General features: G+C 33.1%; 2 protein-coding genes across 4 annotated transcripts; both read left to right on the top strand.

Annotated features, from left to right (window-relative positions):
- Window positions 1–3: 3 nt before the first annotated feature.
- Window positions 4–633, top strand: LOC143909209 (uncharacterized). Its single transcript, XM_077427110.1, has 3 exons — window positions 4–192; window positions 248–472; window positions 550–633. Exons 1-3 carry the CDS (start codon window positions 4–6, stop codon window positions 631–633), a joined length of 498 nt encoding a protein of 165 aa, XP_077283236.1.
- Window positions 634–4,996: 4,363 nt separating this feature from the next.
- LOC143909382 (organic cation transporter 1-like) lies at window positions 4,997–11,134 on the top strand. 3 transcript variants are annotated; one of them, XM_077427334.1, is made up of 10 exons: window positions 4,997–5,019; window positions 6,579–7,226; window positions 7,490–7,593; window positions 7,682–7,875; window positions 7,952–8,072; window positions 9,006–9,141; window positions 9,225–9,672; window positions 9,757–9,888; window positions 10,346–10,527; window positions 10,594–11,134. In XM_077427334.1, the coding sequence occupies exons 2-10, from the start codon at window positions 6,771–6,773 to the stop codon at window positions 10,783–10,785; spliced, it is 1,965 nt and encodes a 654-aa protein (XP_077283460.1). In that variant the 5' UTR covers window positions 4,997–5,019; window positions 6,579–6,770; the 3' UTR covers window positions 10,786–11,134. The 3 variants fall into 3 exon arrangements, with proteins under 3 accessions (XP_077283460.1, XP_077283461.1, XP_077283459.1); XM_077427335.1 differs by having other exon boundaries at window positions 4,997–5,036; XM_077427333.1 differs by having other exon boundaries at window positions 4,997–5,782.
- The last annotated feature ends 4,591 nt before the right edge of the window (window positions 11,135–15,725 follow it).

Genomic DNA, 15,725 nt, shown 5'->3' with positions numbered 1-15,725 from the left:
ATCATGTCCGCTTATGGCTTTCTTGACAGATTGGTGCAGTTTTTCAAATTATATCTTATGAATTGTCAACAGTTTGTCGTCTTCGGTACCTCTCGCTCCCGCATCTATGTTGCTGGCTCCGGGGTTCCCCAAGGCTCTAGCCTCGGACCCTTTCTCTTTAATTTATTTGTCAATGATATTGGTAGGCACTTGGTCAATTGTCGTTTTTTATTATATGCTTATGATTTAAAGCTCTATTTGAGTATAGTTCTTACAAGAGAATTTAAATACTCTTCATTCTTGGTCTTTAACTAACTGTTTGCCTCTTAATGTCTCCAAATGTAAGGTAATGTGTTACTCTAGATATAGATCTATCCCTGATTGTACCTTTCCTTATCTAGCTGGTAACTCTGAATTGAACTGGGTTGAATCTACTGTTCATCTTGGGATTGCTTTTCAGAGTGACCTAAGGTTCTCCAATCACATTGATTCTGTGTGTTGCTCAGCTTCAAGGTTGCTAGGGTTTGTTTTTCGCAATTCCCGACATTTCCATAATCCCACTGTTCTAAGGCTGTTGTACAATGCTCTGATGAGAAGTATCATGGAGTACGCCTCTATGATCTGGAGTCCTTCAGCCAAAACTCAATCTATTAAACTTAAAATTATTCAAATACACTTTCACCGGCTTCTTTATAAGGAGCAATATGAGATTTAGCCATATTTATTTCCTTTAAGATTTGTCATGGTATGGTAGGCTACACTTCTCTTGAACACGGGGGAATGTTGCCCTCGTCAAGTTATTGTTTTCTATATTTGGAGGTTTTATCTCATACCAGTCTATTCTGGCGGAAATTGGCCTTTACGCTCCGGAGAGTTTGATCTGGACACGCCATCATCCTCTATTTCATATTCCTCGAGGCTTCCGTTTCTTAAATTCCCTGGATGGTGCCATTGACATTTGTCATATCTCTTTTCATTCGCTGCACCGCTTCCTCGGTTACGGGGATTGCGACAAACTAGAGCAGTTAATAGTTGATAATTTTAACTGTTGACTTGGCTGTTATATTTTTATTTATTGTAAGAATTTTTAATGTCATGTATTTCTGTTTCTTCTGTTTAGCAGTCGCTTTGGAGCATTCTGTTAGGCGAGTGTGCATGATTAGTTGATATAAAATTAAATAAGGACATCTCGCATTTTCGATATGTGCAATGTATTCACACATATTTCCCCAAGGCCGTGGGAAAGTGTCTTTGCGGGTGATAGAGCGTATCCAATGAGATCAACACGCTTCGGCGATCTGTGAAACCACATGTTCTCAATCGACTAAATATTGATTCATATAGTTTTGTGACGCCATTTTGATTGCTGAATGGCACCGTTTTGTTGCGCCCACTGTCCAAGCATGGTGGCCATTACATACGTTCAAGGTCGATTGTGAATTGTTTCGCATTGTAATAATATAAAAATTATTCGGTATTAAATTGTATCATATAATTATATCGATATGGAAGTCGTAGTTGTGATTGTAATTGATACTGTATCAACTATCAAGATGTCAAATAGTTTCCAATCTGTTGCATTTTCGACCTTGTTACTATAGCGAAATGATATTATTATTATATATTTTGATTTTTGTTATTACTAAATTATGTTCACAAAACATCTTATATCAATTTTAATAGCTACTGATCTATTGATTTATTTTATTTATTTTATTTTATTTCATACCAGGAAGGCATTACAGGTAAACCCCAATGCGCCTTCCTGGCCAAATTACAAACAATACAGCATTTTTTATTATATACATAAGTCGCTAAATTACGAGACACTGACTTAAACTCGACAATTTAACGAGACATCTATGAATTGTACATACATTTTTATTGTAATATTTACATTAATCATACTCAAATAGTGGTGACATAGTGGGTAGGAAGGATTTTTAGCCAATTTTTAATCGGGAATCGTTTCAACAATGAAATCAGAGAAAATTGGCAAACTCTGATAGGAAACGATCAACCAGGAGTCACAAATCCTGGTCTGACCAGCAGCATTACAGATATACTCAGAAAAATTCTTTTCAATCGAGGTCAGCTCAAGGGATCGAACTCGGCGCCTCTCAGTGTTAAGCAGAAGCTTAACGACCGAGCCACGCTGCTGGCTAATTGATCATTTTCTATGTTACAATTTTAAATTAATTTTGTTAGTAATCATAGTATTATATTATTATAATGTTAATATGTACAGCGTAATAGGAAAAAGAGCTTAAAATCCTATTTACAATCCTTATAAATGCTCATAATACATCTAATACATAATATTAATTAAAGACTTTCTAAAGTCGATGACCTAAAGCAGATTGTGTTCAGGTAATCTGTGTGTTATACCTGAAGGGTATAGACATTTTGTTGTAATCACCGAGACTCTTCACAAGTGTGTTAGTATGGTTATTAGTAATTCTGTCATATAATCTACTGGTTAGTTTGTTAGTAATGTCTGTAACAAACGGAATATTATATATGGCATGTAGTTTTTTCAAGTTAGTATATATGGGTGTATTATAAATTATTTTTAGGGATTTATTTTGTATTACTTGGAGCTACATAGTAAAGGTTAGTATAATATTTGAGGCGTTATTCCATACAGGTGAAGCATAGGTTAATAATGGTAATATGAGCGCGCTATATAATTTTATTTTATTTTGAGTTGATAAAGAACTATGGTGATTAAATATTGGATATATTGAGGATATACCCCGCATCGCCTTGCATTTCGCTCCCTCAATGTGAGATGCCCATCTTATTATTTTATCGAAGTACTCATAATAGTACCAGATTTAATTGAAAATACACAAGTTTGAAAACTAACATCAAATTCAATGCGATTCTTCTTCGACATTCATCCATTTGACCTCACATATTTTCCTTATATTGCACTTGTAGTCTTCTTGACTTCTTCTTAAGCTCTTTTGATACCATTCGAGTATATCTCTTTTGTCCATATGTTATGACTGGTTTGTTTTGAGGGTCGCGTTTGCGGAAAACCCATTGCATTTTCCGGTGCAACATACATACTAAGCAAACGTGACCGTTATGACGTTGCAATCGAGTTACCCTGACAGTCAATTTTTGCTCCCAATGTCCGGCTAGCAAACGGTCTGTCGTCCGGTTAATGAGATAATCGTCATTGCCAAGTTCGGATAATTGGATAAAATTCGCGGCCATCGAACAAATGTGCAACCTGCATCAGAACGCCCAGTGGTCCAACGGTTGGAATTTAAATTTCAATCAAACAACCAAGAAATGTTTCATATCTATGTGAGATATACATATACTGTCGCTAATAAAGATAGCGGCATAATAAACTAAACAAACATATATATTGCACAATCATAGTATACAAAATCCATCGATCAAACGTTCGTTTGATTCGTGTGTCAGATACGTGATATATAAATGAGATATGCATTGTAGTTTTATTATTCATTGAAATCGACAAAAATATTTATTATAATGTGTTTTTTGTTAATTGTCAAAAATAGCAAAGGTATACAAATAAAGGAAACGGAAAATCAAACATGTGCCATAGATTGATATGCAGTTTATATTCACTTCGTTTAGAAAAATGTTTATGTGTTTGATTGATATAAACGATTTGTGTCGATCTCATTCAGTGAAGGGCCGGAATAAGTATTAAAATATATAAATACCATATTGAAAAATATTGGGAAACGAGGCAATGGTCCTGTTCCATTTGTGTTCAACTGGCTGAATTGCCTGGCGTCGCTCGGGCAGGTGAAAAAAAAAGTCTACATTCCAAATTTTAGTATCATTACATAGTATACTGATTGTGATGGTTCTAAATTGAAAACTGTATATGTATTTACATGACAGGCAAATGTATGGACAAACAAACATTTATCTTTTATAGTAGGAGATTGTGAATATTGCTATGTAGCTTGTAAGAGAGATCAGCTCCGCACAGCATACCATTTGTATCAGATTATTTTTGATTAGATAATCATTTTTTATTCAAATTATCAAAGTTAGTACAGAATTTTTCATGTTATTGTGCTTGTAAAGATTCATTTTTCGATATGCGTCAATCTTTAGTCCACATAAAATTTAATAAAACTTAAATTCAACATTCTATTCATCAAAATATATTTTTAGAATACCTCTCTTTTCTTGTATAGGTTTTTCAATCCAAATTGACCCTTATTCATTTCAAATTGACTGTTTTTCATTTCAAATTAATCATTTTTAATTTCAAATTGACATTGGATTTTGATTTTTAAATGCTTTTTATTATTACGAAATTATTTTCACAATACATCTTATATCTATTTTAATAGCTACTGATCTACTGATCATTTTCTATTTTACAATTTAATTTTATTTGGTTAGTAATCATAGTATTACATTATTCTAATGTAAATGTACAGCATAATAGGAAAAAGAGCTCAAAAACCTATTTACAATTCTTAAAATTGACATTTAAAACGGGTCAATTTGATAAGAGAAAGGGTCAATTTGGAATGAAAAACCTGTACCTACATATTTAAATACATAGTGTAGGTCTATTTATATTTTACTATAAAGCAATTTGGCAAATTGGTTTATAAAGTTGTATTGATTTTGATTTTTAAATGCTTTTTATTATTACTATATTATGTTCACAATATATCTTATATCTATTTTAATAGCTACTGCTCTACTGATCATTTTCGATTTTACAATTTTAATTTAATTTTGTTAGTAATCATAGTATTATATTATTCTAATGTTAATGTACAGCATAATAGGAAAAAGAGCTGAAAAACCTATTTACAATTATAAAGTTGTATGAATTGTGTTAAAAGTATGGAACTTGTGTGATGTGTTTTCAACATTTAAAAAAATGAAACATTCGGAAATGTTAAATTAAATTTAAAAATTAAATTGCTCAGATAACACGAGACGCCACTGAGCTTCAGCGACTCTGGACCGATCTTTCATGCATTGAATCGTTCCGATCAGTAACGTTTTAGCAAACAGCGTGTGCGCACACCTTCTTAGTTAATTTATATAATAGTAGAAGTAACATAATCAAAACAAAATTAAATCAATAAATACAGTGAATAAAAATAGTGATATCATTACAAATTAAAAAAATAAATAAATTATTAGATTCTTATACAATAATAATGTGAAGGTATTTTTTAATGTAACACATATGTATTTGCTATTTTTACACGGCTCTTTTATTTAAATCTAATATCAAATATTTCGTTAATAATAAGTGGCACCGGATACATGTAGTATATTATATACTATTAAATTTAAAGTATTTGTTGTATGTAAACAAAATGCGGTATCAGACATATGTACATATAAATAATTAGTTCATCTTAGAATGTTATCTTTGTTTTCGTATTTTTACTAATATATGTATGTATTTAGTATATTTATAGTTTATCCAGTTTTTTTGGCTTTTGGTCATATTATCGTATAAAGTAAAACGTTATAAGGTCATCCAATTACGCACATATGTATGTATTTGTTTTGTTGTCATAATAATGGACATAATATATTATAGCGGCAAAACTTTATTACCTAATTGTTTTCAAAGATGCATACATAGTCAAAATTTTATCTTATCTTAGAAATATGTCGTAAAATCGTAGACGACCCAATTAAATGTACCAAATTAACAATTATGTTACAACTATTATGGCATTTGCTACTCAACGGTAAAATTAGTATTACTTCATTGCTCGAATGAGGCAAGTATAAAAGCAGGACGATATCATTTCAATATAAAGTAAGGATTGATATACTTCCATATATACATATGTAAAATCTTTGAACTTATAATATTAGACCGTGAGACTTTCATCAAGACAATTGTACAAAAAAAAGCCTTTTTTTATGATGTTTTGTGAATTAATTGACCAATTAGTAATACAATCAATATATGTAGTTCACATTTATTTCGATACAAAATTTTCCCTGTGATATTATAATCAATATCCTTTCCTGATAATTCTAAAATTCAAATTCAACATGTGTATTATCTTCCTAAAACATGAAACAACGAGTTTCGTCAAGCACAAGTTCTAATCAATTTGATTTTTAAATGCTTTTTATTATTACGAAATTATGTTCACAATACATCTTATATCTATTTTAATAGCTACTGATCTACTGATCATTTTCTATTTTACAATTTAATTTAATTTGGTTAGTAATCATAGTATTATATTATTCTAGTGTTAATCTACAGCATAATAAGAAAAAGAGCTCAAAAACCTATTTACAATCCTTATAAATGCTCATAATACATGTAATACATAATATTAATTAAAGACTCTCTAAAGTCGATGACCTAAAGCATTTTAGTATCCTAACAACATATGATAAATTAGTTGTATTTTATTATTGACTGAATAGCCTCTTATTTTTTTAATATAACCATTTTTAGAATATTTAAATAGCAAATGCAACATTTAACACCAATACACTATACATACATAGTTCATTATATCAAACAATGAATCTTCAAAAAAGTGATTGTAAAACGAAGTTTCTAATGATGTCTCATACTAATCATATTCCAGATACATTTAAATTAATAAAATATATAAAACAACCAATAATAACAATAGTTTGAAGCATTTAAAAAAACAATAACATGGCCATCGGTGAGAAGCGGCCATGAAAGTGTCAACTCGTTATAGTAAATTTGTTAGACAGTGGACTAAACTCAACTGTATCAGTTGATAGTGAATATATTATAATATAAGATAAAAATGGCGACGTCTTCTGTGGATTTCGATCAAGTTTTGAAGATGGTCGGGGACCGGGGACGATATCAGATAGTGATGTTCATACTGTTGTGTATTCCGGCCACCATACCCGTCGCCTTCCTGACATTCTCCAACGTCTTCACAACTGCCACTCCTGATCACTGGTGCAAGGTGTCTCCCAGAATGGATCATATCAACGGATCCAACTTAGATCTTAAACATTTGACGATTCCGTACCGGATTAGGGCTGACGGAGAGAAAGTTTACAGCAAGTGCACTATGTATGATGATAATTCGACGGAGTACAAAGCCCTATTTGATGTTGATAGCTTAAGAATTGATAATGATTGGATAGCTTCCTTCGAGGAGTTGGCTTCGAATCAGAAAATACCTGTAGTAAGTTGCCAATATGGATGGCAATATGATAAAAAGTATTATGAAAACACTCTAGTCACCGAGGTTAGTATATTTGTATTCAAAACAAGTATAATATGTATTTGAAACGGAATTATTTTTCATTTTGAGACATGTCTTTCAATATATGTGAGCAAAATCGACCGATCTTGTGTTCTACGTATATAAATGTATATCTGCTTTAAGTGAATATTTATGCAAACATATTTCTACTGGCTTTGACATCAATTCTTTTGTCAATAACGTATTATGATGCTGTTCTAGTTGCCTCATTTCTTAATTTAGACCGTTTCTTTATAATATTCCAGCTAAACCTTGTGTGCGAAGACAATTGGTTTCCACAGACGACGACGGCTCTCTTCTACGTGGGCTCAATTTTCGGAAATATCTTCTTCGGCTGGGTCGCAGACAGGTATACCACAGGTTATTCAATAAAGATCAATCTGAAACAAATTGCACAACACTGTGCATGTTTGTTTTTACTCACACAAATGTTTTAGATGGGGCCGCCGGCTTGCCATCATGTGTCTGATCTGTCTCGAGGTATCCGTGTCAATAGTCACGTGCTTCACTACCAATTATAGAATGTATCTTGTGCTGAGAACTATTGGTGGGTTGATATTTCCAGCGTTGTATCAGATTCCGTTCATTTTGGGTATAGAGATGATGGGACAGAAGCATCGGACATTAGCAGGTAGGCTTGTCAAGTTATACCGTGAAACATACTTTGAATTGGATTGAATGTCATTTAATGAAAAGTTTTATTTTAGGAATGTTGATCTGTATGATGTTTGCTATGTCCATGTCGCTGTTGGCACTCTTAGCTTTTCTTTTAAGGGATTGGTTCTCGCTGTCGCTAGCAACAAGTATACCATTTGTATTACTATTCAGGTATATTAAACTTTATCTTTAGATTTTTGACTGATTTTTTCATATTTATTATACAAAGAACAGATATAGATTGACACAAATAGTACTAGATAACACTAATTAGAAGGGGAAAAATATTTATTATGAGCACATAAATTTACTACAATTACATATGTACAAATTTACTAAAATTACAATTACATTGTGCTGAATTTCCAATTTCCATTTTCATTTCCAATTAGTCAGAACACTATCTCAATAAACATGTTTCAATAGAAAATACTCAATATAAAATAGTATTAACAAGTGGAATTTTATGTAATTCTCATATAAAGACAATTTAATATATTATCCCTATTAATTCAATTCAGATTCGTGTAAATACGAGTAAATACTAGTACGAGCTGTTAGCTCGCAATTTTACCGATTTAAAATTCAGCACACTTCCAATTAACCCTTTTAAACGTAAAAAAAATAGTGTGGCCAGAACACTATCCCAATAAACATGTTTCAATAGAAAATACTCAATATAAAATAGTATTAACAGTGGGAAAAAATCCCAAGTGAAAATACGTACTTTTGACTTTTGACTTGAACTGGACGACTACTTAGAAAAATTTGAAAGCTCAAAAGTACTACAAATAGAATATAAAATACCCGACTATAGATTCCAATATTAATTTTGAATAGAAAATTGCTAGATTTTGAGACATCGACCGAACAACACCAAGATATAGAAAAATCGTGCGATTTAAAGAACACATATATCTCCGAATCTCGAGCCAATCAACATTTTTTATTACCAGATTCGTATTCACTGGGCATATTTCTATAAGAAAAGTCATATCTCGTCTATGAACCAAAAAAAAGTCGTCATTTGTCGAACAGTGTTATTATAGGTTTTCCTCATTATTATGTATTATATTTATTCTAATTCAAGAATTTTTGTTTCAGCTACTATTGGATTATTCCCGAATCACCTAGATGGCTGCTGAGCAAAGGCAGATTGACTGAAGCAGAAAGAGTATTAGAATCAATGGCTCACTTCAACGGAACAACGATTCCGAAGAAAATACTCCACCAATTACATGTAAGGTGTATAAACTTTACACACATGCCTAACTAAATATAGTATTATTTTTATCACTTACATTATTCCTGAACTAAATTCAGGATTCTAAAACATCACCACTACTGCCTGAAGGCAAACCTCCAATTTCTAATTTGAACAGCTGTTTAGCAACCCCAGAACAGTACAATTTAAAGAACAACTGGGACATTATCGATAAGGAAAAGAGCTTAGATCATTCTGCGACGTATCCCATGGCACTTACTTACAAAAACGATATGAAAGATGGTCAAGATTTATCTAAAGATAACTTGAAAAGGTATCAAACTACATGTTTCTCGAACAATACCAAGTATGATTCAACGGAGACCAATACAACTTCGAACATCATCGTTCAAGAAGCCACACTATTAGATATATTCCGCTATCCAAACATTAGAAAAAAGTTTCTTTTGTTAACCTTTGATTGGATTGCTAATGCTGTGGTTTATAATGGTTTGAGTTATAATACTACAAATCTCGGAGTGAATGACTTTTTGGCATTCTTTATCGGTTTGTATAATCTACTGATAGGATTAAATGAGTTTTTAAATGTATTCAATGTTATTAAGTGTGATGATGGTTTGGAATTTGCAGCTGCTGTTATAGAGATTCCGTCTAATCTCCTTGCATGGTGTCTTATGGACGTTTGGGGCAGACGATGGGTGCTTTGTATGGCTTTGACAGTCGGTGGTTTGGGTTGTTTATGTTGCATGTTCGTTCCAGAAGGTAAGAAGATGTGTTTTAAGAGGGTTTGGTGCAAACGATCGACAAGCACCAGACAGACTGAACCACAGATTAACTGGATGGCTGCTTTAAACGCAATTCTCAACTTCACGAATGATAGATTGCACATCAGATGACGAGTAACCTTTCGATGTGCACAGATGCAATTATTAAAATGGTAATTACTACAATTGAGTTGGATTTTTCTGGTGAGTTTAATAAGGCAAAATTCGGAACTAAAGTATAAGCACAGAACGTATACAGGGTAGGTATGTCGAGACTTCGGGTAGATTTCGCTTAGTGTAAGTGCGAGAAGTGCGCACGCATAAGGTACACGTGTCGTTAATCTGTGGTTCAGTCTGTCTGGCGCTTGTCGATCGTTTGCACCGCATCGGTTTTAAGACTATTAAAAGATTGATTTTAAATATTATATAATCAAAATTGTATCGATTACTTTTAGAGTATGTTTGGATAACGGTGACATTGGCGATGATCGGAAAATTTGGAGTTTCGGCTTCCTTTTCCGTGTTTTACGTATTTGTCAGTGAATCTTTTCCAACTGTAATCCGTTCACAAGCCATGGGATTTGCATCATTAGTCGTCAGCATCGGAATGTTAACTTTCCCATACATCTTACAATTGGTAATAAATCAATCAAAATAACCACTATTATGTTTTACAGTTAATTAATATTATATGAAATTTCAGGCACAATTCTCAAGAGTGCTTCCAATGATAATATTAGGATTGATTTCATTATCGGCAGCGTTCGCTTCGATATTCTTACCGGAGACGTTGAACTCTCCGATGCCGCAGACTTTAGAAGACGGTGAAAATTTCGGTAAAGACTTCAAAATATTCAGCATGCCCAAGAGAAACAGAGACAATGAGACCATTTGATATTGAAATTGATATATAAACAATACACTGTGAGTGTAAAATAACTGCTAAATTGTAATGATATATTTTTTATTATGATTTATTTGTAAAATTTAGTCAACTAGTAATCAATGATCTGTGATTGTATTATATGTACAAAATTACACTCATGTATTTTATCTTTATGTGTTTTTAAATTGTCGGTGTAAATAATTGTGTAATTAATAAAATAATTTTCGTGTGATTTATTGACGTGTGTATTAATATATATGTACATATGTATACATTTTTACGTTTTTTTGTAGTCAATATTATGTACATATGTACTGGAGAAAATGAACAAGAGTCAACTTTCTCATTATGAGTTTTTATCATGCAGGTATTAAATATAACATTTCACCTCCAAAAATTAAAATGTAAATTACACTGTTGTAAAAAAACTGGATACCTACGTATAAAAAGAATGAAGTGAGACTTTTTGATATACTATTATCATAAATTATTACTTCTTCTGTATAATATCATACAATACAATAGCGAACACAAAAACATTTATTTTTTATTTATTAATGTAATGAAATTATAAAATTAAAATTCAATTTTCAACAATATATGTATGATCCACTTTACAGAAAGTACATAGGTTGAGTTGACTTTAACACTTAAACACTAAACTGAACAGAAAACCAAAGTCAAAGTAATATGTATACACTTATATACTTACCAATCCCTGTAATTTTTGTATTATGTTAACAATAGCTTATGTTTTACAAGGTTCTTATCATTTTCTGTTCAGACCAATTTCCGTATGGTCGGCTTTCGTGGCCTTACGACCCACGGGCTGTCCCATGTTTTTTGTACTCGCCACACTGGTGTGGCCAACAGTGACACTCCCGCTCCAACCGTCGCCGCTTGAACACTGCTTCTAAGCGGCGCGCTTCCTCGATCCCGAATCACCAGTTCGAGACTGGTGATGTTTGACGATACTTGGAGACCAGCTCCAGAATCCTGGTCTGTCTTCGTCCCGAAGGCAGACAACTCAGACACGCGTGCTTGGTGCATAACCTCAAGCCACACAACACGTTTATACGAACTCCCCCCCCCCCCTTCCCCCCTGCTTACTCTCGCACACGGTACGAGAGATGGAGACAGAGCAGAGCCATCATCAGCGGAGACCAGACCGCAGACGACGAAGGAAGACACCGTGAAGAAAGCCACGCTACGCTTACCGCTGAGCAATTCTACAAAAATCACATCCAAGTGGCTTCTCGATGGAGAACGCCTGGCGTCTGTACATTTTCTTTAGATTAAGTTAAGTTATGAAAGAATAGATATACAGATGAAACCGTTTCCGGCAGCAACAGGAGGATAAGCTCTCCTGTAGAAATAGAATTACACTAAATAAGAGAAGAAGGAATCGAAGTGCCTTAGTTTTCAGTAAATTTTTCATTTTCACTACGATATACTGACACAATCCCATTAAAAGCAAACTGCATAAATATTCTCAGTTGACATTTGATATGAAAACATCTACCATTACCATCCATCATTGATAAAATTGTCACTTTCATCGTGACCCACAATTACAAATGCCGCACTATCAAGTACCAGTATAACTTCATAGAACCGTACGAACGTGCAAAGTAACTTCTGTAATCTGCAACAACATAAGCGAAATCACACAGGGTCGGATCGTCGTTGCACAACGAAACGATAACAATAATTTAAACATACATACATAGATTTATTTCTTAACTAAGGCGGATACTGACGGAGAGTCGGAGAGATTTAGCAGACGACAGACGTGTCTGTCATGTTGTATCTTTCTGTCAACAGATAATGCCTTTGTTTACAATACAATACAGCAGCAGCATAGATCAGTGGTTGGCGTGTAATGCTTTCAACTTAGTAGTCACGGGTTCAATCCCTGGCACGGTACTGCTGGCCAGACCTTGAATATGTGACTCCCGGTCAATTATTTCCTATCAGAATTTCTAATTTATTTGGTTTCATTGAAACGGTTCCAACAAATTGGCAAGCTTACCCTAAAAGATCGAGTTATCAGCTGATTTATATATTACTGCAAAAATGTTTGTCAAATGCATCCATAGATGTCTCTGTAAAATTGCTATATAAATGTATGACTTAATATTTTATTAAAAAATGGACCAGACATTATGAGTACACTTTTTTAATAAACGGATGTCAATTTTTTTTTCAATATGATCGTTCCATTTGTCAATTTTTTTAATATTAAAAGGGATTCTGTGTGTCTGTGTAAGATAACGCTCGCTGCACTATAATAGTCGTTTCGATTCGACATATATATGTACGTCACAGCTGACACAATGTCAACAAAACCTATGTATGAATATAATAAGAAAATAAAAAAACTTCTATATATACTATTTACCACCAATGTTTCTTATAGGTTTATAGACGTTTCTGAGCATCTATCGCCATCTATTGAAAATGTATTTAATTAATTAATTTTTTTTTTGTATTGGTGTTTTATATCGTTTATATGTAGGTAGGTAGGTAATTTTTACCATGTTTTTTCATATCAAACAATTAAATATAAATATTAATTGATACTGATCGAACACATGACCGACACATTCCTTTTAATTATTTTATATTTATTATTTACTTAATTGGCCAACACCCATGTGATGATATGCCATCGGGTACAACACTAGCTAAATATAAACGATGGGTCTTATCTATATTATTTAGCACGGAAATATTCACATTGTTGTTGATCTATTTTAATACAAGTACATACTTGTTTACTTATTTTACTGTGAATTATTTTATTAAAATACATTTTATATTGTTGCGTAGCGGTGGGTGGAGGATCCAAGTAAAAGGCCAAAGTCACAAAAGGCACAGCATTTATTGGTGATTAAGGAGATACACACACTGGCAGTGTTTTGTCCAGAATGTCTTGATATCGCATCACTACCCCCTTATAAAGGAAAGGTCTCTCAGGGCATCTTCGACGTCCGGTTTGTTTGCCTATTGTTACGGTCACGTACTAGATGTGCCACGGAATATATATTTATTTATTTATTTTAAACAGACCATTGTGGCATAACAGGAATTCCTAAAGCGCCACAATGGTCAAAAAATATAACACAAAAAAGAAAAAAAACAAAATAACAATTAAACATAAACATAAATACATTCATACATAAACATAAAAAATAGCATTTAATAATAACAGATAAAGTAAAAATATAAAATAAAATATAGCATAAGGAATGCCTTGCACCTACAGCCAGTTTCAATAAATATGTAAGAAAAAAAAAAAAAAAAAAAAAAAATATATATATATATATATATATATATATATATATATATATATATATTGTAGCGTATACTAAAAGGAGCCGCCGTTATAATTGGTTTCGAGGATTATCTCCAGGCTTAAGTACAAGTCGGCTAACAATGAGGTACCCCCGAATGCACTTAGCGGGGGTAGCGGTAACTCAGTCACATTCCGGTAGAGTTCTCAGAACCCACAGTGATGGCGTGGGACTGACTTCCGTGGCACATCTAGTACGTGACCATAACAATAGGTAAACAAACCGGACGTCGAAGATGCCCTGAGAGACCTTTCCTCATATATATATATTGAAAACCCTTGTCAATCACTCTATAGATAAAAAAATAGACCAACAGGATAATACTAGAAAAATGAACTACGCCCAAAAAGAGCCCGCGTGGCGTACACTGATGCAGTTAGTTCTGTCGTAGCGTCTCTGACTACAACATACATACATATAACTAAAGCCCGGACCCTGAAGTGGCCGTTTATTGTTCAAATGTTGTAAATGCATTTTTAAAGGTTTGCCGAAGCTTTTTTACAAAGCATTTACAACAATTGAACAATAAACAGCACGCTTCCGGTCCTACCTCTACATATAACAGATCTCCGTCAATGCCCACCTTAAGGCCATTCGAAGACCTACACAACCCAGCGTGTATAAAGTCTAAATTGCAACAACGAAACGGTCTCAAAATTTATGTGCAGTTTCGCAACTCCTAAAGACTTCAACGCGGCACGAAAGTTCCGAGACTAAATAGTAATTCTAGACGATCTTATAGAACTTTTTTCCGATTTGATCTCCTCACCTAGGGTTTTATCTTCTAAATTGCTCAATGCACATACTGTCGCACGTTGCGAAACGGGTAATAAAGATCAGATTCGAGTCGAACACAATCACCATTGTCGCGTGCGACTATTGCAGACGATTCGCAAAATGCATAATTCATTCGAAAATGTTATATCTCCGGTATGTTTGTCGTTGCGGAATTAACGCACTGTGGGATGCATTTCATTTACTTTTTTTTTGAATTTTAAATCGGTTCGTGTATTTGAAGCGGATTTTCGTCGCACGGCTCGACGCTTGCATATGTATATGGCATGTAAACGGGTTGTAATTCTGTGCATGAGAATGTTTGTAAAATAGAAAACGTAGCTAACGTTGCATATTGTGTTCTTTTATAAAAAGTGCATTGAACTTAAAGATTAATCATCAAAAAAATTAAATGTCAAACTGTAGTAAAATCGATATCGTAAGCCTGAGGCCAACGAACGGCTGAATATTTTTATTCTATTTATTTTTATTTTTATTGTTACAAATCAATATACACTCGCGATTACAGATTTGCTCCAATGCGACGGGTTTACGTTAACGAAATACAGAATACATAAACAATCAGAAATCAGAAATACAGTTATACATACATATACAATCAGAATATATAGCATATAACAATTAATCAGAAATGATAATCATAGAGACATCTATGGATTATTTTTAGATTTTTTTTTTGTATACAATTTTTATACATATAATAAATATGAAATTATAGAGATGTCTATAGATTTCAGATTACTGTGTTTAATTATTACAAATTATACACAGGCAGATTTTGTGACAACAGGATTAGAT

This window comes from Arctopsyche grandis, chromosome 3 (genome assembly GCF_051622035.1).
Source record: "Arctopsyche grandis isolate Sample6627 chromosome 3, ASM5162203v2, whole genome shotgun sequence".
Lineage (NCBI taxonomy): Eukaryota > Metazoa > Arthropoda > Insecta > Trichoptera > Hydropsychidae > Arctopsyche > Arctopsyche grandis.
This window is presented reverse-complemented; position numbering and strand designations above follow the sequence as displayed.

What these genes read in the sequence shown, in the direction of transcription:
- LOC143909209 (XM_077427110.1), top strand. Translation starts at nt 4, where the DNA reads ATGTCCGCTTATGGCTTTCTTGACAGATTGGTGCAGTTTTTCAAATTA. An exon ending in ATGATATTGGTAGGCACTTG is followed by an intron (nt 193 to 247) that starts GTCAATTGTCGT and finishes ATTTGAGTATAG; the next exon opens with TTCTTACAAGAGAATTTAAA. An exon ending in TCTCCAATCACATTGATTCT is followed by an intron (nt 473 to 549) that starts GTGTGTTGCTCA and finishes CACTGTTCTAAG; the next exon opens with GCTGTTGTACAATGCTCTGA.
- LOC143909382 (XM_077427334.1), top strand. Translation starts at nt 6,771, where the DNA reads ATGGCGACGTCTTCTGTGGATTTCGATCAAGTTTTGAAGATGGTCGGG. An exon ending in CTTTTTGGCATTCTTTATCG is followed by an intron (nt 9,673 to 9,756) that starts GTTTGTATAATC and finishes TGGAATTTGCAG; the next exon opens with CTGCTGTTATAGAGATTCCG. An exon ending in TTGCATGTTCGTTCCAGAAG is followed by an intron (nt 9,889 to 10,345) that starts GTAAGAAGATGT and finishes GATTACTTTTAG; the next exon opens with AGTATGTTTGGATAACGGTG.